The sequence below is a fragment of the Petaurus breviceps genome, unplaced genomic scaffold, assembly GCF_028583685.1.
Source record: "Petaurus breviceps papuanus isolate PSGF00001 unplaced genomic scaffold, PetGlider_PUasm1.0 91133, whole genome shotgun sequence".
Taxonomy (NCBI): Eukaryota; Metazoa; Chordata; class Mammalia; order Diprotodontia; family Petauridae; genus Petaurus; species Petaurus breviceps.
This window is the reverse complement of record NW_027187419.1, coordinates 54,225,995-54,249,858: the sequence shown is the minus strand read 5'-3', so window position 1 is coordinate 54,249,858 and position 23,864 is coordinate 54,225,995. Positions and strand designations below refer to the sequence as shown.

General features: G+C 36.8%; 2 protein-coding genes across 2 annotated transcripts in view; one reads left to right on the top strand and one right to left on the bottom strand.

Annotated features, from left to right (window-relative positions):
* The window catches only part of ZDHHC20 (zinc finger DHHC-type palmitoyltransferase 20), a 116,146-nt gene extending 98,056 nt beyond the window's left edge, over window positions 1-18,090 (top strand). The window contains exons 9-13 of the mRNA XM_069080447.1: window positions 831-957; window positions 5,347-5,433; window positions 12,143-12,234; window positions 13,702-13,768; window positions 14,680-18,090. Of these exons, the coding sequence (XP_068936548.1) occupies window positions 831-957; window positions 5,347-5,433; window positions 12,143-12,234; window positions 13,702-13,739 (344 nt within the window). The 3' untranslated portion in view covers window positions 13,740-13,768; window positions 14,680-18,090. The remainder of the gene's footprint in view (window positions 1-830; window positions 958-5,346; window positions 5,434-12,142; window positions 12,235-13,701; window positions 13,769-14,679) is intronic.
* A 4,485-nt stretch (window positions 18,091-22,575) lies between these two features.
* Window positions 22,576-23,830, bottom strand: MRPL57 (mitochondrial ribosomal protein L57). The gene is made up of 2 exons (XM_069080448.1): window positions 23,694-23,830; window positions 22,576-23,552 (listed from the first exon to the last, which is right to left on the bottom strand). Exon 2 carries the CDS (start codon window positions 23,545-23,547, stop codon window positions 23,239-23,241), a length of 309 nt encoding a protein of 102 aa, XP_068936549.1. The 5' UTR covers window positions 23,548-23,552; window positions 23,694-23,830; the 3' UTR covers window positions 22,576-23,238.
* Between the last annotated feature and the right edge of the window lie 34 nt (window positions 23,831-23,864).

Sequence of the window (23,864 nt, the reverse complement as noted above, 5' to 3'; positions counted from 1 at the left end):
ATATATATATATATATATATATATATATATATATATATATATATATAAAATATTTTGTATGGTGTTAACAGGTCAATATCTGATGTTAATAATTGGTTGGTCCTTTTTAGAATGATCCTTATAATGCCTGCATCACCATATAGCTAGGAGTGCTTTATAAACATTTAAAAGTTCTTTAAATATTAACTGCTTCCATAAATATTACTATTACCCTTAGTTCAGTTAATATCCATGTAAATTTTCATGACCCATGAGTCTAGGACTTAAAAATTTTTTTAGCATAATTGAGAATTTCAATAAGATCTGAAAATACAAACCATAGTAGAGGTATGCTTGTGAAGTACTTTGTAAGCTTATAATATACTTTTAGTCAATCTAGGATCTCATCATTGTAGGCATTCCCTCCAGTGGTATAGATAACAAGTCATTCATGCCACTACATCTTTTTTGACTCTCCTCCATGTCTTTCTATAAATTCTCCACAGAGATTATCTGTGTAAATGTGCAGGCTGTATAACCCATGCCTGTATGTCTATAGTATTATAGAAACATGAACTACTCTGCTCTGTCTGTTTGCTTAGATAACTGTTACCTGTTGTGATGGACAGGTCTAAAAACACAATTTTTCATTAAAAAAAAATTCCTCCATATCTATTTATATTTTTTAATCTATCCAATCTTTTCTAAATAGAGATATTTTTCCAACAATATGCTTGGTCTAAAATGTTTCTCTTCTGCCATGGTATGGGATGTAACAGAGGAAGATGTTTTTATTGTCAACCTCCACACAGACAATATATCGCTTAGTTTCTTGTTTTTGTTTTTAACAGAGGCATTCCGTGCAACTGTATTTGTAAATGGGCCTGACAAAAATGGTTTCTCTCTTGGATGGAGTAAAAATTGGAGACAGGTATTTGGAGATGAAAAAAAATATTGGTTATTTCCCATCTTTTCAAGGTAAGTTATTCATCCTGGTTGAATTTGATGAAATTCTTTGTTGTTTTTGGTGAAGTATTATGACAAATGGTCCTTTGAAACATAGGATGAGAGAAGGGAAGTAAATGTGTTTCCTGCATTTAAAAACATAATATACATCACTTTTCCATTATCTGTTGCTTTGCATCCTATTAACCACTACTAAAACAGAATATCAAGAATTTATTCTAATGTTGAAAGTAAACTGACATATTAAATAGTACTAGAGATTGTAATTGTACTTAGGCCATATAGCATAATGGCAGTAGCACTAGAAACCCTGAGTTTAAATCCTAGCTCTAATGCTTACTGGCTGTATGATCTGAGACAAGTCATTTAATTTTTATGAACTTTACTTTTCCTCATCTGTCAAATGGGGACAATAATATTTGCATTACCTACTTTAGAAGGTAGTTTTGATGAAAGCACTTTTATAAACCTCACAGTGCTGTATAAATGTGAATTACTATATACTTCATCTTAAAGTTCTCATAAGGTGGAAAATGTTCATTAAATTCCCTATTATCCAACATGTTCAAGGAATGGGGTGGTCTGCTTAATCAAATAATCTAATTAACAGAGAATTGCTACATATCACACATGAATTAAATTTTTATAGATAATTAAAATACAATAAAATGCATTTGCCATGAAAATTATACAAAGCAATTTTTTTTTAATTAAGAAAAGCTTCAGAATCTTAGAGTACCTCATGGCCATCATTATAAACATCATTTAAGCAATTTTGATATTATCATGATCGTATAGAGTTCATATTAAACTAAATCTGTACTACAATCTTTTGTAATGGATAGAGAGTTGGACCTGAAAATAGGAAGACAAATTCAAATATGACCTCAAACAATTATTGCCTGTGTGACCCTGAGGAAGTCACTGTCTACCTCAGTTTTCTCATCTGTAAAATGGGAATAATAGTAGCACTTACCTCCCAGGGTTGTCGTGAGGATAAAATGAGATGATATTTGTAAATCACTTTGTAGACCTTTAAGTGCTGTATAAATACTGGCTGCTAATACAGCTGTCCCATAATCAGTGCTTCCCTGAAACTTTAAAAAAGTTTCTTGGTCAGTGAAGTAGAATTAAGAAATTGGGTAGGCAGTGTTGTGGATAACGAGGTGGGACAGTGGGCAGAGTTCCAGGCCTGGAGTCAGGAAGACTTCAGCTCAGTGTGGTCTCAGATACTTACTAGCTGTGTGACCCCTGGGCATATGACTTAACTCTGCCTGATTTCTTCATTTGTAAAATGAACTGGAGAAGGAAATGGCATCCCACTCCATTATCTTTGCAAAAAAAAAAAATGAAAACCCAGATAGTCACAAAGAGTCAGACATGATTGAAATGACACAATAGCCACAGGCAATGATACAGATTTTTTCTATAACTTCAAATATGTGATTTCTTCCAAAATGGCCCCCAGAGTCATCTTAAAGTCCTAATCACTTGAATACTTAATCTTTAAAGTAGTGAACTGATTGTTGATATGTTCTCCATTTCCTACCATTGTAGCCCTTGCTAAAACTTGAAACAAAAGTACACATCACAATGTCCTTCAGATAAGTGAATAAAATACGTACATATATTTATAGTATTACATACAAATAATATTATCTAAAATATATAATATATATTAAATAAGTAATCCACTGAACTGTTTGGTACTTGTTAAAAAAATAGAAAAACATAAGAGTGGAACAGACTAGATAAGCATACAATCATATATATCATTTAGTGTCAAAAAAATCCAGCAAACTCAAAGATTGTTGCAGGAATGACTATTAATCAGGGATGTTGGGAAAATTGTAAGACAGTTTGGCAGCAATTAAGTCTTGAGTAACCTTTTAGACTATAACACAATAAACACCAGCTTGACAAATGACACTAAATGTGAAAGGTTGCATTGTAGGCAGAAATGGGAAGGGGGTATCCTTCATATCTGTGGTTAGGAGAAGGAATTTTTAAGCAAGAAGAGAGAAGAATATAAAAGATACAACAATTACAATTTTATTATGTGAAATTAAAAAACTTACATAACAAAATCAGGGCAGCTTGGATAGGAAAAACTGAATTAAGGGAAAATATTTATACAAAATATCTTAAAAGATCAAAATTAATATTACCCTGGGTTTCTACTGTATTGATTCTACAGTGTAATTGATTTTCTTGTATATTGATTTTTATAATTGAATCTGTATCTGCCTAAAGCTATCTTGTTATGTTCTTGAGTTAAACTCAGGAATTTAGCTTTCCCTCTGAGCTAATTGAAAGGTATAATTGAAAGAAAAACCATTATCTACCATACCTTATCACTTTAAAGGCCTACAGACTGATCTGGTATATTTCCACAAGGTATATTGTCCATTCTTGCCTGTCTTTGTGCAATTAAGGAAGGTCTTATCTCCCTAACAAATTTTTCTAGGAGCCCAGGTCCTACAAATAGTATTCTTAGACTACAGATGGGTCTCATAAATCAGTTAAGCATCCCTTAATGACAAAGAGGGGTTGTTACTAACCTGATGTGGACGTTAGCCCACTCTTCTTGTTGCAACCAGTCATGTTGTCAGTCTGTATTATCAATTGCATTCTTTTCCATACCTATTTAGCTCTGTTCTTTGTTCTCTTGCACTTCCCAAAACTCCATGAAGGCTAGTAAGCCCTACCTCATAGTTTTTAGTCATTGAGAGTGGTCATAGATCTAATTTATCAGTTACTTCTTGACCAGCTAATAAATTGATCATACTCGGACCATTGTCTTTCAGTTTACCTTAGTTTTCAAACATAATATATCCCTAATAAAAGTCTTAAGAAATATAGGGAATTGCTACCAGTGTATAAAATCAAATGCTATTATTTAACAGTACATGGTGATCACAATATAAGCAGGTTTTTTTGAGGGGGGGGTTGCTTTTTGGAGGGGGAAGGTAGGGCAATTGAGGCTAAATGACTTGCCCAAGATCATACGGCTAGTTTTGTTTTAAAGTGTTGGAGGTCAAATTTGAACTCGGGTCTTCCTGACTCCAGGTCCAGTGCTCTATTCACTGCACCACCTAGCCACTCCATTAATATAAGCAGTTTTTCAAAGAAATACAAATGCTCGACAACCATATAGAAAATAAACCATATAAAAAATGGCCAAAATAATTCATAATAGAAGAAACTAAAACAACATATATTCTGATTTGATCCACACAACAACTTTGTGAGGTAATTGCTGTTAACATCCTCATTTTAGACTTGCCATGAGTCACACAGTGCCTTAGGCAGGATTCAAACTTAGGTCCTCCTGACTTGAAAGAAGCTACTGCACCTTTTAAAAATAAGATTTTATTAATGTCTTTTGGTTGTTGTTTTTTATATTACTGTGATTTTTCCCCCCTGTATTCTTTCCCGTCCCCCTCCCAGAGAGACTTCCCATATTACAAATAATGTTTTTCAAAGACAGAGGAAAGAGGTGAAAGAACTCAATGTAACTGACCACTAAATTAAGAAAGTCATCTTCTACCTGAGTAGAGGAATAGGATGATAGGTCTTTATATATCTGTTCTTTGGAGCCATGTTTCTTTTTAATTTTGTGACATTCATTTTTTACTTTTTTTGTGGTTCTTTCCATTTACATTGTTGTAGTCACTGTATATATGATTTTGTTGGCCCTGCTTTACACAGCATCACTTCATGTAGGTCTTTTCTTTCGTTTCTGTATTCACCATATTTATCATTTCTTATAGCACAGTAGTATTCTGTTACATTCATACAACACAGTTTGTTTAACCATCCTCCACCTGATGGGCATTCACTTTGTTTCCAATTCATTGTTGTAACAAAAAACTCTGCTTTAATAATTTTGGTGTAATAGGAATTGACCTCCTTGGGGTATAGACCTAGTTGGGCGTTCTCTGAATCAAAGGGTATGGTCAATATAGTCACTTTGTTTACATAATTCCAAATTGCTTTCTAAAATTGTTGTACTGATTTGTGAATCACCAGCAATTATGCTTCACTAACAATGTGTGCATATCTTCCTGTCAACCCAGCATTGACTATTTCCATCTTTTGTCATTTTTACCAGTTCACAAAATGTGAGATAAGACCTCAAACCTCAGTGTTGTTTCAATTTTCATTTCTTCCCTTGTTAGTGATTTGGAGCATTCTTTCATATGATTGTTAATGGTTTGCAATTCTTTTGACAACTATTTGCTCATATCTTTTGGTCACTTCTCTCCTGAGGAATGACTTTTGGTTGTAAGTGTTACTCTTTATTATTATTTATCTCAAGGGTAGACAACAAACCTGATCACTTTCATTTAAGCTGTCTAGTAAAATTTAAAGTAATCACTAATATTTTTAATCATGCAGTTCAGGCGATGGTATTAATTTCCCAACTCGCCTCATGATGGAAACAGAACAGGTTGCTGGCACAATCCACCATGAACACACCAGGAGGTGAGTGAGCCTTTCATCTTTTCTGTACATGTAAATAATAGGTTGCTTTTCACCTGTATTACATTCAGCTCTGCATATTCAGATGGTAGTTAAAAGTCAGCAGATTGGCATAGTTGAGGAAAGAGTTCTAATTGACTTAAATTTTCCTTTTAACTGTGTTTCACCATTTATGTACAGAGTGTACAGCCTTGCATAGATGGTCAAGAATGGTGCTCAAGAACTCTTTCAGGTATTCATGATTGTACTAGTTAATCTTTTATTTATGTAGAAATATATAGCATTTTATTAAACTCAGATCTTATGTCTGTTAAACAAACCACCCACAATAGTTTCAGCATTCTTCATAACTGAAAAGTTTAAGCAAGCATAATAAATCAAGTTAGACAGCATGGTGTAGTGGATAAAGGAATCAGGAAGACCTGAGTTGAGTCATACCTCTGATTCTTGACACATCCTAAGGCAGGTCACTTAATCTCAGAGCAAGTGGCAGTCTGCTCTTTTAGAACAAATTTCCTATACCAATGAAATCAGAATTCCAGTCTAAATAGTAATACTCCAATAGATCTTATCACTTTGGAGTTCCCTCCAATGATGGATGATCACAGTTCGCCCAAGTCTGCTTATCTTCTGCAACTCTTGTCCATTTCATCCTGTAAGTTGGCATTGATCCCCCCATTATGCTGGAGTCTTATCTTACCTTCTACTGACATTTTGAAGGTACCAATGGAGTACTCTGACTGTCCACCTGTCACTCCATCCCCCTGGAACCATGACCAATCCACTTCTCTTCCTATCAGACCTTTCCTTGATGATATCTTTGGTTGTTATTCTTGGAAGTTCCTCATTAGTTAGTTATATATTGCAGCTTGCATGTAGGTCAGTGGTTGTGGATATTTTCATGGTTATATGTTTATGGTATTAATAAGGTCCAAGTTTTTTCCAAGCCTTTAGTCTCTTCTCTTTCACGTATTTTGCTTATCAGTCATCTGGTGCCCTCAGAGTTATGTCTTTTCAGCAGGGTTGTACACCATATACACTTGGGCCACCACAACTGTTTTTCCCATCTTTGTTCTCTGTGCAGCCATTTCTACCTCCATGTAAGCACACTTTGCACTGTGACCTTTGGGTTCAAGTGTGGTGATCCCATCTTCTTGGTGGTAAACACAGTTTGTTAGACTAGCTACTTTTAGAATATAAGTGGCTTGAAGATGACAACTGTTTTTGTTCTTTGCTTCCCCATTTCTTAACACTGTTCTTCACACATTAAGGGTTTAATAAATGTTTGATTGATAATCATTTATACATCTATTTTGCATTTTTCTTCTATTTTTTGTCCTCCCATTTTCATACTGCAATGCCTTGGGATAACTTTACTTAGTTGGGTAAGCTTTCTTTAAACTGGTCTTCACGTTCTCCTGCTTCATAAATCATTACAGCTCATAATTGCCCATCATCCTTTTTTCTTTATTTCTGAAGATTTTTCTAATTCAGTTTCTATTCTAAACTAATATTGACTTTGTCCACTGTCTCTCTTTGCTTGGCAAGTTAGATAAGTGTTTGCTGACTAAGGAACTCTGTGGGTTCTTTTGGTCTTGTTCTTGTGGTAAACCATTTACAGCCATTAAGATTCTGTATAAAATTACTGTAATCCCTGTTAACATTATTTTTTATGTCTATTTGCCATTTCTCAAGACTGATTACTTGTGGGGCGGCTAGGTAGTGTAGTGAATAGAGCACTGGCCCTGGAGTCAGGAGGACCTGAGTTCAAATTCGGCCTCAGACACAACACAAAAAACTAGCTGTATGACTTTAGGCAAGTCACTTAACCCCAATTGCCCTACCTTCCCCTCTCCAAAAAGCAAAAAAAAAAAAAAAGACTGATTACTTGCTTAAGTAGTTGGGGATTGAGTCGCTTCACTTGTATGTCACATCTTCTTTTTATTATTAATCTTTCTTCTTGCTTTTTACCAAGTTTGATCTTTGCCTTGTAAATTGGTAGTCAGAGCTTTCACAGACAGTTAATCAAAGAATAATTCCCATATCAGTAGCATGTTGTTTCATGTCTGTTAAAATATTTATTTCACTTTTTTGCTGTTTTAGTTGTGCCTGACACCTGCCAATTCTTTTCTCAAAGACTGTGCCCATTATGTGAATATGTGAGGCTTCTGTGTAATCTATTAAGCTTTTGGTCTCACTCATTCACTTTTCATGATCTATACTTTTATATTCCTCTTGGTCCGCAATTTTTCTTATCTTGGCTTTGAAGTCACCAAGAGTAATTGTGTTTGTTGTTAGAATTTGGAGGGTCTTGTCAAGTCATTCATAGAATTTCTCTAGTTCTTCATCTTAAGCAAAAGATATTGGTGTATAAAATGTAATTTTTTTCTGAAGTCTTTTTTTTCCCAAGTTGTACTTAAAATCCATATTATAATATGAGATGACCAACTGTCCCTTATTATATCATTTCTTTGTATCCTCTGGATATATAGTATAACCAATCTCTGCCTCTCCTAGGAATATCTGTGGCCCATCCTTCCATTTAGCTACAGCTTCCTTCCTCTGGATCCTTTGAGAGCAAAAATGTCAAGGTTTATTTAATTTAGCTTCTCCAGCAATATTTTCTCAGTCCCTGGTCAAGGATCTTACATTTTGAGGGGACCAACCATTAGTTGGTCAAGTTGACCAACAACCATTAGTTGACAAGTATGATTCTTAGTACCCTTTTTCACCACCCAGCTACATCACTGCAAGCAAAGGGGGCCACAAAGGATGTGGTACAAGTTTGGATTTTTTCTTGATTTGTATTGTTGCACTTCAGTGTGGTGCAGTGGAAAAGACTGCTGGATTTGCAGTCAAAAGACCTGAGTTCAAATTCTGCCTTTACCACTTATTGCCCATGTGACTTTAGACAAAGTCACCTAACTTCTCTGGTCCTCAGTTCCTCATCCGTGCAGTGAAAGGGTAGGATTGCATGACTTTGAGGCCCTACTAGCTTTAAATGTATGAGCCTGTGGTCCTATGTTTTGACATGGCCAAAAAGCTCATCACTGAGTTGTCAACTTTATGGTGAGGAGTTTTTGTTGTACTCAGCTAGACTGGGCCTAGGAACACAGACTTGGTCTGTTACCAAGGCCATGCTCAAAGATTTTTGTGCACAGTAGAACCTACCACAACTTACATTGAAACGAATGTACCCTTTGAAATCACAGGAGGTTAATGGCAATACCAAGACTTGAACCTGGATTGTCTGCCTCAATATCCGGGTGATTTTCCTGCACCACCTCATTAAGTAACTTGCCCAAGGTCATACAGCTAGTAAGTACTAGAGCTAGAACTCTGACCCAAGTTTTCTAACTCCCAGGTTCAGTATTCTTTCTACTTTATGTTGGAACCTCTGTTCCTTTAAACCATGGAATATGGGCAAAATTTTATTTTAGTGTAATTCATATAATGCATGATCTAAAGGGTCTTCCCCCTACACCTCTAGTGACTCACAAGGCACACAACATCAATAGCCCCTACAGTGTCATGCCTCATTTGTGCTACAGGTAGGGTGTAGTTGCTAACCCTCACTGTATAGGGTTCTCACACCTTTCATCTAGGCACATGAGACACTCTACCTATTTCTTTCTGTGTTTGGCTTGTACATTCTAACTTCCTCTCACATTTGCAGTTCTGAATTCCCAGAGTTAGGCCACTGCCACACAGTTACATTCAAACTCTCCTGTTGAGGGGAAGTTCATTTCCCTACTTTGAGGCCCTTTTCCAATGTGATTTTTAACTATACAACCACAGCCACATAAGGAAATGTATCTACATAGTGCCTGATAGTTATACAATCATCCATTCACAATAATGACAATAAATATAACTATTTACTTAATAATGTAAAAGAAATACTAATATCACAAATACTTATATGTCAAGTCAACAGGCATTTTATTTGTGCCAAGTATTGTGCTAAGTACTAGGGATACAGATTTAGCAAAAGAAAGACTATCGTTGCCCCCTAGGATCTTACATTCTAAGGAGGGAAGACTGTATAAAAAAGAAGCTGAAAAGGGAGACCATGTAGGAGAGAGGAAGGAGGAAAGTACCAGTGTATGGACATGGTGGCAAAATCTTGAGAGTAAAGGATAGCTAGTCTGGGCCCCTCCTCAAAATGAAGATTCCAGGAGGAATACACCAATGGTAGAATGGGTCCATAGGGATAGAGGGAGAAGTGGGGCACAGAAGTGGAGGGAGGAAGCAGTTAATCATGATTTCATGCTGGAGAGTGAACAGCTAATATATTAAAGCAAATATGTAAATAATAAACAACAGTGTTCCTATAAACTCATACTCTTTTCAGTGTACTCAGTAAGTATGAAGAGTTGACATCCCTTTTAAGAATCTGTCATGGAAGTACACGAGGGAAGAAAACTCTCGTACTTAGGGAAACTCACAGCTCTGGAGTTCAGGCTTCAAGGTTACTGGTCCATTCAAGAACATCTATACTACAGGAAATTGCTTCTCTGCTCACTGCTTGACTTTTGTTGATTCTTAGCACTCTTTAGTGGGGAAATCCTCTTCTCTTCTCTATTCAAACATAGCCTTCACAAACTTTTCCTATTAGTCATCACACTTAAAAGAGTTTAGAAAGTATTTGCTCTTGGTTGTGGATAGCATACTGTACTGTACTGTAAGCTTATCCAACTTCTGTCTCTGGGTTCTAATACCTAGCACAACCTAGTTAGGTATTAGAAGAGACAATAACCAGAATATTCTCCTCTGCTAAATATCTTTTTTCAAGACCGCTGTAAAAGTATCTCAATCTCCTTCTGACCATTGCAGATGTCCTGCTACTCAAATACTCAATCTGGGATTTCATTGATGTGGTTGTTCCTTGTAATAATGCAGGTAGGACCTATCCCTACTTACCTGACCAGTCAGTCAGTCAATAATCATTTATTAAGTGCACTTGGCACTGAGCTAAACACTGAGAATATAAAATACAAGCAAAAAGAAAATCCCTGCCTTCAAGGAGCTTACACTTTGATGGGGAAGACAATACATAAAAAGGAGCTGAAGAAGGGATGGGTAGGATACCTGGCCTGGGGGGGCATGATAGAGGAATCCAGTGTATAGCCTGGTGAGAAATGAAGAAATTGCCCTCCTTAACTGGAGATTCTAGGGGGAGCTATCTAGTCAGAGGAAGGGGCCACTGGGGTTGAGGCATATTTCTAAGGTATGAGTTCAAGGGCTTACATGATCTTCCAAGATGAAATGTCTTCTGGGGCATGATGGAGAAGTTTAGATTACAGCCTGATGAGAAATAAAGAGGTCCTTATGTAACAGGAGTCCATGTTCTCTCAGAAGACAGACCCAGTGAATGTCCTCAGCATTCAGGAGACCTTGTTCACTTTCTCATAACATTTTGATACTGATAGTGGAGCATATGAGCTCTCCATTGGTTATTGCCATCTGTGCCTGCGTTACTAGCCTGTTTTCTTTTTTGATTATACATTTATCATCTCTTCCTTGGTTTTTATTTTATAATTTTGTTATATATTCAGTTTCCTGACACCCATTAACCTTTTAGTGATAATCATTTTTTTTAGTCTTTGGAAAGTGTAGTATTCCATGATTTAGGTCCATATAACAATGCTGGCAGAATATTGGTATTAAAAAGATGAGCCTCTCGGAAAGTGTGGGGTCTTCAAACAAGCTTTGTAGTTTTCCAAAGGCAACACAACGAACTTTCCTTTCCTTGTTTAATTCTAGACCTAATGTATTGTCTATTCACACCATCTATCTGTATTCATACAAATGAGCTCTACAAGTTGTCCATTTAACTACATGTCATAATCTGGACAATCCAGGGAGAAGGCATCCTTCTGTCACTTGGTTTTCATGTTTACATGATTAGACTAAATTCTTTTGAGTGGTTATCGCTGTTGTCCAAGAGATCAAAAGAAGCTATAGAAAAATCACTGTGCTGACCAGATCCACTACAAGTTTATGTTACATGACTTCAACTTTGTCTTCACTGCTACACGGCAATCCTTTTACGCTTCCCTAACTGAATCACTATTCCACTGAGTATAGCAGCTCTTCCAAGCCTTTTCATATGCCTTCAGACCTCCCATTACTCTTCTCCCCACATCCTTTCAATTCTGAACCTTACCTCATATTTTACAGAAAAAAATGAAACTGTTCCCTGAGAACTCCCACTTTTGCCCTTCTCATCTCATATCACTCAGGTGCCTTCTGCCACCATCTCCTTCAGCCTTGTTTCACATGATGAGGTTGCCCCTCCCTGCTGTGTTACATAATGTATTCATGAATCAAAACCAAAAGGGAGGCTAGTGGGAAAGTCTACATCTGCAATCTATTTTAATGACTCACCCTCACCCCCTACTTCCAACAAGTGTCTATCCAGTAGATTGTAAGCTCCTCGAAGGCAGGGACTGTCTTTTGCCTCTTTTTGTAACCCCAGCACTTAGCCTAGTGTCTGCTACATAGTTAATGCTTAATAAATATTTATTGACCAACTGACTACCCCATTATCCCAGAGCTGGATAAGGGGAGTAATGCAAGAGGGGAAAGGACACGGTGATAGTAGTATCAGGTCTTTGTAATTCTATACAGATATTCTAAATTGCTATCTAATTTATGAAGTACCATTGATGAATCTTAAATGATTAAATACATTATTTGTTCTTTTCAGTTCTGGATCAACTCAAAACTTTTCTGTGGGGCCACTTAGTGAATCCAAAAATTTCTTGTTGGCCACTGGATCAGAACAAGATGTCAGATCAGGTAATACATATTTATTATATTCTGTTGTAAAGACATAAGTGTCCCAAAGCCTTAGTGCAGATTTAAACTTAAAACTCTTCCTCTTTTGATTTTATTCTGTGTGTGTGTGTGTGTGTGTGTATTCCTTGGATAAGGTATTTAATAATCAGGTGTGATATTGGTAAAATATAGAAATTTCTAAATGAGCACAAAAGTTGATATTGTATGATATCTTATCATAAAATCTTATGAAATTTTTATTGAAAAGACTGAGCTAGGTTTGGTGGCACATATCTATAATCCCTGCTATTAGGGAGGCTGAGACCAGTATATTCCTTGAGTTTGGGAGTTCTGAGTTGTATAGAACTAAAGCTTTCCACATAGTCTGGCATGTATATGATGAGCCTTTAGGAGCCGAGGGCCACCAGTCTGAGAGGTGAACAGTCCCTCTTGGGGAAAAATGAGTAGGTTAAAGCTTCTGTGCTAATCCAAAGGGTAGTATGACTAGCAGCTGCATTTCTAGCCTGGGTAAGTAAGAAGAGAAGAGGGAGGAGAAAGGGAAGGAGAAACTAAAGCATCTAAAGCTGTTTTCCAAATTATTCTTTTGTTTGTTTAAATTTCTGTGTAAAGTGAAGGATGAAGGTAGTCCAGCCTCAGCCTCTCCACAATGGATGCACCAGGAGGAACTCACCATTGGGAGAAGGGGACAGGACTTGAAGGATATACTGGGATGAGCACTAGGTCATAAAGGCCCCAGACTGAGGAAAGTTGCAGGGTGAGCCAGCAATAGAGGGGGCATGATTTTGAAATCTAGAAAAAAGTCAGGAATAGGACCAGGAGGGAAATGAAGGCAGACTAGCCTGGGACCCTCCACAAAATGGAGGCTCTAAAGGGAATTCACCTATGGGACAGGGTAATTGCAACTCGAGGGAGAAGCAGGATGAATAAACTGTCGGCATACTAGGATGTTCCAGGTTGAGGAGGTCCTAGGTGCTGAGCAGCGTTTTAGGAGGGTCCAGCAGTGGGGGCTAGGGGTAGAGCCATAATTTTAAGTCCAGAGAAAGTCTGAAACAGGACTGAGAGGGGAATGATATGTAATGGTTCTGGTTGAGTATATACTAGCCTCAGGTTTACTTAAAATTTAAAATTTACTTATTTAATCCTCATAGAAGCTTGCCTTCTTTGTCAGCTTTGTCCTGCCCACTACATTATTTGTTTTAAATTTATTAGGAAGCATCACCATCTTACGGACATGAATCATCTGAGATGGCAGTATCCTGAAATGTAGCTTGCATTTTCATAATTATTAGCAAAAATGTGATTTCATTTCTTCAGCTATTGCTTATTTCTGGGTTTATTGGCTTCTGGATAGCTGAGGATGCTAGACTTCTGAGTGCCATATAAGCAGGGTATTGTTGTATTGACATTTAGTCTGCCTTCTAGTTTCAAAATGTAGTAACTTTTTTTTGTATGGCAATCTGCTTCTAGGGATAAAGAACCATGTTACAGTTTCAATAGAAAGTTGATGGTCTGTTAACCTTTGAATGAGAGTAAGGTAAGATTAACATAAAGGCAATTTTTTTATTACAGAAATTAATTTATATGCATATTTTGTAATTGCAAAAATGGTTGATTTTTAAATAATCATGAAAAAAGTTTGTTTATATTAGTAATACCAGTATAGATAGTTCTCTTTGTGATCAGTAGACTAGCCTGAGCATTTCACTTCCCTTCTTCATTGTTTCTAAGCTGCTCAGTCCTCAAGATTTAACTGACTGGTTAATAAAACTGAGAAGAATAATTTAGTTTTATATAGAGAGAATTAAGCTCTTTATTTGTCAAAAAAAAAAACCATTAACTATTTAACAAGAAATTTTCACCCTTTTTCATCTTACTAAGAATGAGAGAAGAAACAAAAGGCAAAGAATTAGTAATTATGAACAATGAGATCAATAAGGGGTGGTGATTTTTAATGTGGAAAAGATATAAGGCTCTTGAGCTGCTTACTCTACTTAGGTATATATAAGGGGTGTTGATCAACTGTCCCTCATGTTCCCAGAAGAATTAGAGAAGATTAGTTTAAACTGCAGCCAAAAACATTTTTCTCAGACATAGGTAGTAATTTCTTGACAATGAAATTTGAGTCATGAGAGAGGTGGTAGAATCTTTCTTTTTTTCTCTCTGTCAGTCTGTCTTTGTCTCTGTCTCTCTTCGTTTTCTCTCTCTCCATATATATGTGTAGCTAATGAGTGGGAGTCCCTGTTTTTTAAGAATAAGGTGATTGTTTATCTAACATGTGATTCGGGTGTGCTTCCTATGAGGCAGTGTGGTATAGTGGAGAGAGCAGCAGATGTGAAGTCAGAAGACCTAGCTTCAGGCCCACCTTCAGAACCTGATTACTCATATATTTTAATAAAATATAAAATCAAGTTTTTAATCAAGTACCAATCATTTGTGTTTTAATAGGTTTATGCAACATATTCTGCTTGAATTCTTTTTTATTTTATTTGGAAGAAGTGATCAGTGGAATGAAATGAATCAAATATTACATAAGATGTATGAAAATGAAGTCTCTGTACAGATAAGTTGATGCTCATAAACATTACTGCTGAGCAGGAAATAAGACAGATGCCTTAAGAATCTTAAATGTGTGTTTATGCAACACTGACTTATCCTGCTCCAAAAGTGACTTGACTTTTTTAAAATAATTACTTCATAAAATGCAATAGTATGTTTTATCACACCAGATGTTTAGCTTAGTATATAATTTTCTTCAAAGCATGAATACCATCACATTTATCTTAGCATATACAAAAATTGATACTCAAAAAAACAAGCAAATAGAATTCTGATAATAGGAAGTAGGTACAGGTACAGGCAGCTCTAGACATGGCTGAAATTCATTAGTAATAATAGCCTTCATCTTGAATATTTGTACTGTATAAGGAATAAGATTACAGAGAATTCTTGCTTTTTATACTGAACGTTTGCAAGTTTTTAAATAGTTTTATACTGTTATCATTTTTAATAAAGGCCTTTTTTATTGGTGGTTGTGAAGTGCCACTCAGAAGGAATTCAAATACCTGACTACAATCATTAAATAAGCCAACATTCATAGGTCCTAGTCATTTGCCATGCAGAGTAGCATGACTGGGGCTTAATGGAAACCTGGCACTGTGGAGCTAAAAGATACTTTTGGCCTCATTCTGCCTGTTGGAGATATTCAGGGGATTTTGTACAAACAGGGAAACTCTGAAGTACATTTGCTGCATGAAGATTCTTACAGCCTTTTAGTAATATGGGAAACACTTAGTACATAGAGGACCAAGGCATAAAAGTAAACTTGGGCAGGGCAGTGACATTTTCCCAATTTTTTTTTTAGAATATACCTTGAAAGTGTGTTTTAATGTCATTTAAATTGCATTTAAATTAGAAAATGATTAAAGGAAATTATTCTGTTCCACTAATGAAGTAGAAACTGACTAACCTCAGGAAATACAGAATCTAAATTGTGTAGTCCGTTACCACTTTAACACAATATTCCCCATGTCCTAAGAAATTAAATCTGGCTTTGAATGTTGGTTGGATAAAAACTTTTTTGGGGAGGTGTTTCTTTTCAAATCTAAGGAACACACACATTGTGAGTTCATCTTCGTTAATATACAGCATGTATTGTTAATTGGAAATAGTACAGGAATAGTTTCTGCTATTTTTCAAGGTTTAGAATCTGAGATAGTTATTACCCTGCCCCTGAGTCAAAACTACTCATTGTTTCTGGTAATGAGTTTTCAAAAGATTAATAAGCCTATTAACTTTATAAGTTATCTCACACACCACCTCACCTCCCTCTCCAAAAAAAAGGAACCTACATATGTTGCTTGGTAAATGTTTCCAAAATGACTTAACCAGTTCAAGCATTATTATTTAATTCCATATTTTAGCACTAATTAATATTGAACATTCCGGTCTTTTCAGATGACTTACCTAATTTTTGAATTATTCAGCTAATATCAGCTTTCAAAATTATCTGCTTCCTTGAGAACAAAAGGAATACATAAGCTTTAAAAATCCAGTTTGTTAACTCTAGAGTATTAATTTATGTCCTGTTTTATTCTTCAGTCTTATTAGGCTTTGCTTAAATTTGGATCATTCTTAAATAAGAGGTGAGAGGAACTTCATTACCAGTCAGATGTACCAACTAGTTTAATCTAACAATATTCACTTTAGATATCTATAGGTAAATGTTCAAATGATTTGATTGTAATCAGAAATATTCTACTGGTGCTTCTGTCCATTGTTTGGCCTTTCATATTTAGGAAGACATATCTTTGATCTGCATGTTTTTTATCATCAGATTTGTGCAGGTACTTTTATGGTGCTTGGTATCTCTTTCAAATGCTTTTACTTCAATTACTTAATTCTTAGAAAAACTAGAACATTAAGCTCTGACCCCATCCCTTATTGTAATCCTGTATAGCTTGGATTTGACCTGCCAGCATGTATGATCTGATCTTAGTGTATATCAGTCACATTAGCACCATTCTGGAATAATATTTGACTAAGTATTGTGCCTGTTTCCTAATGACCCAGTACTGAAGAAATTAGGGGCAGTGAATAGACTGGTTTGGGGAAGGCTCTACATCTGTAATTATTCTGGCATTAACTAATACTATTAATCAATTTCAAGAAGAAAAAAATTTTTAAATGAATATCTGTTTACAAATCAGAAGTACTACCTTTTTTCCTTTGAACACTTAAAATAATTAGGATAACTGAAGAAAGTAAAATTGAATTCTAAGTGATGTAGTTATTCTTTTCAGTTAACAAATTAGAAGAGATTCTTGTTTCACCAGTATATTTTAAATTTAGCTAGACATTCAGCATTTACGGCATTCTGTCAGTATCACTACATGAAACCAAAGAGCAGCTGAACATGTTTACAAAGTCCAGATTCATCTTTATGTAAGGGTCTGCTTTTAATGTATTTTTACATATGTAGTGATCATAGTAACATAATTTGATCATTGTCATTTTAAATCCAATATGCAATGGTTACTTGAATTTTGTTTCCACAAGGTAGGTGATTTTAACCATGTTTACAGTATCACCTATTAGACCATCAAACATTTGGAATTTCTATACACTAATCCCTAAAGTAGATGTGTTAAGGGGCTTAGTGTTAGGATTTCTAAATTGCTAGGACCTAAGAATTGGCAACGTCCTACAGATTTCTCCTGTTTACATTTTTGCCTAGGTCACAGAATCAAATTCTGTACATCAAAATACATGCAGAGTGTATAACATTATTTTACTCTAAGGTGGTATTAAAATCATGACATTTTTGCATTTTAGCCAGAATAAGGACCATATCCAATACTTCATTATGATTTTTAAAAATATGTAAAAATAAAATCTGTGTTCCATAATATCTAGATTATGTATTTTTCAACCTGAATTCTAAATGTTTTTAAAAGTCCATATTTTTCTAACGACTTCATCTTACATTATTATATTGTGTTGCATAAAGAGGCAAAGAACTGTATTTAAGTCTGTATGGATCATATAGAGCCATGAAATGTCAAGTTTATTATATTTGTATATGATTGCAGATGAGACTGTTCCTACTTAAAGGAAAACATGGCCACTTGTAATATTTTGAAATGATTTTTTAAAGAAATGCTTTTATATAAACAGATTTTAAAATAACATTTTGTTTTGGGTTTCTTCATATTTTTACTCGTATCATAAGTCATGTGTATAGTTTTTCACAAATGTAACATCGGACCATTACTTAACATTGAATATGTGCATTAAGCTTCTTGAGCTGTTTAGACATTAATATGAATATAAAACATTAGTTTTTTTTCCTTCAGAAAATGATGTTTCGTGTCTTTATTAATTAAATAAAGATAAAATCCAGAAAATTAAGTACTTTAACATTGTCTTTATCCAAAAGTCACATTTACCAAATACTTCAATGATCCATGGCTTGTAAAGCCAAACACAAGCAGCTTTCCAGAGGACTGCTGCTGTAAACAGCTTAAAGGTTCTGATTACATAGTATAGTGAACTCTACTTATTTAGTGATAAACTTAAGACAAAACTATGACAGAAACCAAAGTACAGCATTCACAATGTTATGACATAAGTTATCACTAAAGTGGCCACATAGTTTTCACCAAAGTGGTCACCTAATTTTAAGCAAAAGATATCATTCAGTAAGTCCCTAACTCAGTCATCCTTAAGGAGTAGGCCTCCTTAAGGGACACAAAAGTACTGTCATTCAGTAAGTCCTTAACTCAGTCATCCTTAAGGAACACAAAGTAAAAAGGTCAAAGTTCTCCACCCCTGGGTCACAGAAAACCATAATCTTCTCAGCCAGCATTAGGTACCTAAGAAGAGGTCTTTTCATCTTGTCTGTAGGCTGGCTCTCAGATTCCATGGTTCCTCTTCCATAGTGCCAGCTCCTGCCAGAATCTACCCAACGGTCACCTGGATTCAAAGGCAGGCAGCTCTCTTCCTTATCCAGTTCCTGTTCCACACTGAATTTCAATGTCCAGTCCACCTCAAGTCCTTCACAGTTCCTGTTTCTGGGAAGACAAAGCTTAACAGAGCTACAATAACATTCATGCACATTGCCAGCACCATCATCAATTCACTATATACCTGTGAAATCAACACAGACCCACCAACAAGGTCTGAGAACTCAACACACATCACAAACAAAAATCAACACAGACAGAAGAGACAAACAAGAGTGCCACCACCACCACAAATGTTCCCTTCTCAAAATCTACCATGACAAGTGCTCTCTCAGTTCTGCTCTCTCCCAGCCTGGGCTTCTCCTTATATATGGTCATTAAGCTCCTCCCTGTTCTGCCCCTTCCTATTGCATCAGCAACAGGGGTTCACAAGTTCTGTTCCTTAATGAAGAAACTTGAACTGAAACAAGGTGTTAACTACTTCTTTGCTTGCCATTGCAAGGATTCCCTCCATCAATGCATATCAGAACCATGTAATTATGTTTGTTATATGAAGATTTCTATGGCTGAAAAAATTTATCACCAAGAGGCCAACCTGTGATGAGCCTCTCTTAGTAAGATGACAGGCATACAGTCCACCAGAGAACCTATACTCAAAACCTTACCAGCGTTTTATTTGCCAGAGTTTGTATTCTGCTTGTTTAGGGCTTTCACCAAATAATGTAAACTAAATATTAATTTATTTTAAATTATGCATACTCACTAGCTTTGATCAACTTGAAAATAAGGTTAATTATTTTAACAAACATTAAGTTTATCAAGTGCAAGGCATTGTGATAAAGATTTTGGGGTACATACTGTAGGCTTACTACTTAAAACACTGGGGGAGACACAATAATTGATATAATGGGGAGGGGGGAGGGAGAGTGATGACTGCTAACTCCTAAATATTATGAGAAGTAATTTGGTTGTTCCCAGTTTATAGACACCCTGTTCATCACACATTATCTCTACCCTCAATGAATTTGTTTTTCACTCATCTAGAAAATTGTTCTCTTATTCATTTATCCTCTATACCAACTGCTTGACTCCCAAATAAGAAACTTCCCTCTCCCATTTTTCAGCTTCCTCTATGGTAAAATGTTCAAAAATCTGGGTTTTTGTGAACCTAACTCAAAGGGAATTTGGCTTATCAGTACTATAATATTCTACAGTAGGGATTAGGGGCCCAGCACTCCCCTCAATCTGGAAAACCTGCATAAAATTTTTTGGTCCTTTGTACCAGAGAAATCTGAATTATTAGGTATTAAAAGATAAAAGTATGTTGATATTATACAATACTATACACATTTTATACATTTCAGAATTTCTAAACTTTTTCTGTTGTTTGCTGACCTTCACATGACATCTGTAACTTCTGCAAAACTTCCCAAAAAATTCCATTTAATTTTTTATGCTGACCCATGTTATATCAAAACTGCAATGGGGAAAGGCAAAATGTGGAAAGGATAACTATATGTACTCTTGTTAACTTTAGAGGAAAGAGAATGGTACTATCTCTGTATGAGGAATGCACTTATAAGTGAGCTATTATTTTTTGATGCTTAGATTTTTCCAATTATGTGACCTCTTTAGAAGTTTCTTCCTCTGTGAAATTAGGTTAAACTAGATAACCTAGATCTAATATCCTTTGCTATCTATGAAACCCTGTGATTAAAGTTGCATTGTGAAAAGGTGTTGGAATGAAACAGGACAGTAAGAAGTCACTGTTGAAGGCTCTAAGGCCTTCTGAGATCTTCATTACTTTTCCTTTCTCATAATCTTAATTCAATTAAGTTCCTTCTCTGTATGAGGCAGGGAAGCATCATGAGGTATAAAGCTGGACTCAAAATCAGAAAAATTTGTGTTCAAATCCCACTTCTGATACTACCTTGTGTGACTAAGTCATTTAACTTCCATGAACCAGATCTATAATCTATGACACGCTGGCTGTGGGACCTTAACAAGTCAAAAACAGGACCCCAGAAAATTCTCTTAATACAAAGTATAGGGCAGTTGTTATTCAGTTGTGTTCGACTCTTCATGACTCCATTTCAGGTTTTCTTGGCAAAGATCCTAGAGTGCTTTGCCATTTCCTTCTCCAGCTTATTTTACAGATGACGAAAGTAAGGAAAGGTCACACAGCTAGTAAGGGTCTGAGGCCAGATTTGAACTCAGAAAGATGGAAGGCTTCCCAACTCCAGGCCCAGCACTCTATTCACTGTACCCCAGGGAGATGCTGATCTTTAAGGAATTTCCTTGCCCATACTTATTGTACTGATGAAATCCCAGGTCTGAAGACTTCCATTTTCCCAAGTTCAAATCCAGCCTCAGACACTTACTAGCTATGTGACCCTGGGCAAGTAACTGTTTGCCCCAGTTTCCTATCTGTAAAATGAGCTGGAGAGCACTCTGGGATCTTTGCCAAGAAAGCCCCAACTGAAAACCCAAACAATTTTTATCTAGCTAGGATAGTTATCTATTTAAGATCTCACAATGTTAAGAACTCTGATAATGGCTCACATTTATATACTGCTTTCAGGTTTATAAAGCCCTTTTTCAAGAGCTTTTTTCAACTCTGTAACCAAGACCAAAAAAAGTATCCCTCGATTAGGAAACAGGTGATCTAAGAGCCTCAGCTGGGTCCAATGGTTTACGTGTCAAAGACCGACTTGATCACTGTCACAGCCACTGATATTGCTAGGTCTCCTGATTCTAAATCCCAAGTTTTTCCCTCTAGAGCATACTACAAATTGAAGTGTTTTCATTTTTTAATGATGAAAGATGAATTCATGTTTTAAAAAAGCATGAATTGGAAAGTAAAATAAGATCAAATATGCTCACTTGTTTAAATCTTTTAACAATCCCAGTTTTATTCCTAATTTCCCCAGATATGAAAAGACAGGACTATGTTTTTAACTGGCTTTACTTATTCATGACCCACTCTTTAACCTTTCGGCATATCACTTTATGGACACTATTAATCAAAGGACACCAGTCATTTCAATGACCAAAATTTCAGCCTCCTTTGTCTTCTGGTTACCATTTTATACTGATGACAACTTCCCTCCTCAAATTCTTTCCTTTGCTTCTATACCCTATTTTACTTGATAGGATTATAGACTGAGCTAGAAGGGAAGAGAGAAGACCTAGTCCAACTCCCTTCTTTTTTTAAAGAGGTATGGGAGGTGAGACAGGACCACAAATTAATGATTTGATAAGGAAAAGCTATAAACATTTAATTCTTCAGTTTTTTTTTTCACCAAAAGTATTTACTTGAACATCCAAAGAGTCCACTAAAAATAGTGTTGCTATTTACAGTAGTTTTTTTTATACAAATTAACCAGCTCACAAATGCCACTAGAGAAATGTTGAAACAATAACTCATAATAAAAATCTCCTTTTGCCCACGGTTTTCCAAAACTTGCCATCAATTAAGTCACTTATGCAGAATTTAAAGGGGGTACAGTACTTTTTAAAAAAGGTACTGTCTAGACAAAGCAGGTACAAAGCTATTTTTCTCAGGCCATCCACGTTCAGCCACACCATTGATTTTGGGTGTTCCCATCTCCAACTCTCTTTTTACAAATGAGGAACCTGACGCTGATATAAGTGACTTCACTAAGGTCACAGTGTTAAAACTGGCAGCACTGAACCAAAGAGCCTAACTCCAAATACAGCAGTATAATAAGACTGTAGATAAGCCAAGTCGAGTTTGTAAGGGGCTTTAAATTGCTAGAGATTATTCTATCGAAATTCTACATATCCTTCTAATAGGGTCCTAGGAATTTTTTGAGGTAACATCCAGACCCATCTTTTCATCTAAATAAATCAGGACAAATGACAGACTAATGTTATTTTTATTACATTTCCATTTTTCACCTTAATTCACCCATTTTTACATATTTCTTCTGTAAAAACAATTTTAGCCACCTCAAAAAATTCAATGCCGTTTTTTTAATACTTAGGGGTTCTTAACCTTAGGAGTCCTTAAACCTAAGTGTTTGTTCTTTGAATATTTTCATAACTGCATTTCAGGATGACTAACTTCCTTTGTAAAACTCGATTATTTTGTGCATTTTAAAAACATTCTGAGAAGTCTACAATCTTCCCCTGACTGCCAAAGGACTCCATGACATACAAACAAAAAAAGTTAAACCCTGGCTTATTTAAAATAAAAAACAATTAAATCACCATCCCTGAAATCTTCTGGTGGAAAACAGAATGTTACAATTTGCAATACTCTTCCCCTCCCCCTCCCTTACCCAAAATTGTATCCTTCAATACATTAACAACAAAATAGTAGCTTTATTGATCTTCCTTCCAGAGCACTTAGGCTTTGGCCGCCCTGCGGTTCGGGGAACCACCTAAGAGCAGCCGCCACCTCCTCTAACAGACGCGAGCCCCAGGGTTCTGGGGTCCCAAGGCGAGGCCTCCAAGCCCCCTTCCGCAGGACGCCAGTGCATGTCACGAGGCTGCCTAGGCGCGGCTGCCCGTCTGCGGCTCAGGACCACTTCTTGGAGACGTTGAGATGGCTGAGCTGGGCCTCGAAGAACCGGTGCGAGGGGAACTTGGACGCCTGCGCCAGCTTGATGGCCTCGAAGTTCGCTTTCCTGCGGGCGGCGGAATGGTTGAACTCCTGCTCCCGGGTCATGTACGGCATGCTCAGCCAGTACTCATTCTCCGCCTCGATCTCTAGCCTCCGGATCATGCCTTGCTTCATCCCCCAGGTCACCTTCCGCGGCCTGCGGTGCTTCCCGATCCATTGCTTTCCCGGGATCCGGCTGCCCCGCAGGAGAGCGGTCAGGAACATGGTGCCTTCGGGGAGGGGATAGAACGGCCTGAGCGCGCGGTGCCCCCTCGAAGAGGCTACCGCGCCGCGCACGCCGCCCTCCCCCCTCTCCGACCGCTGGCGACGACCGACCGCCCGGCCCTGCGCCCGTGGGAGTCCGACTTTACCTGGTGGAGAGGCGACTTAATCTCAAAACGCAGCCCTCGGCTCCAGCAGCGGACAGACGCAGTGCTGAAAAAAACCTGCAAGGACGCTTAGGCGCTGCCGCAGCCAATCGCCTTCGTCCTATTCCTCTCGCGAGAGTTCTGGTCTCGCGAGGGGAGGAACGGGAAGAGGTT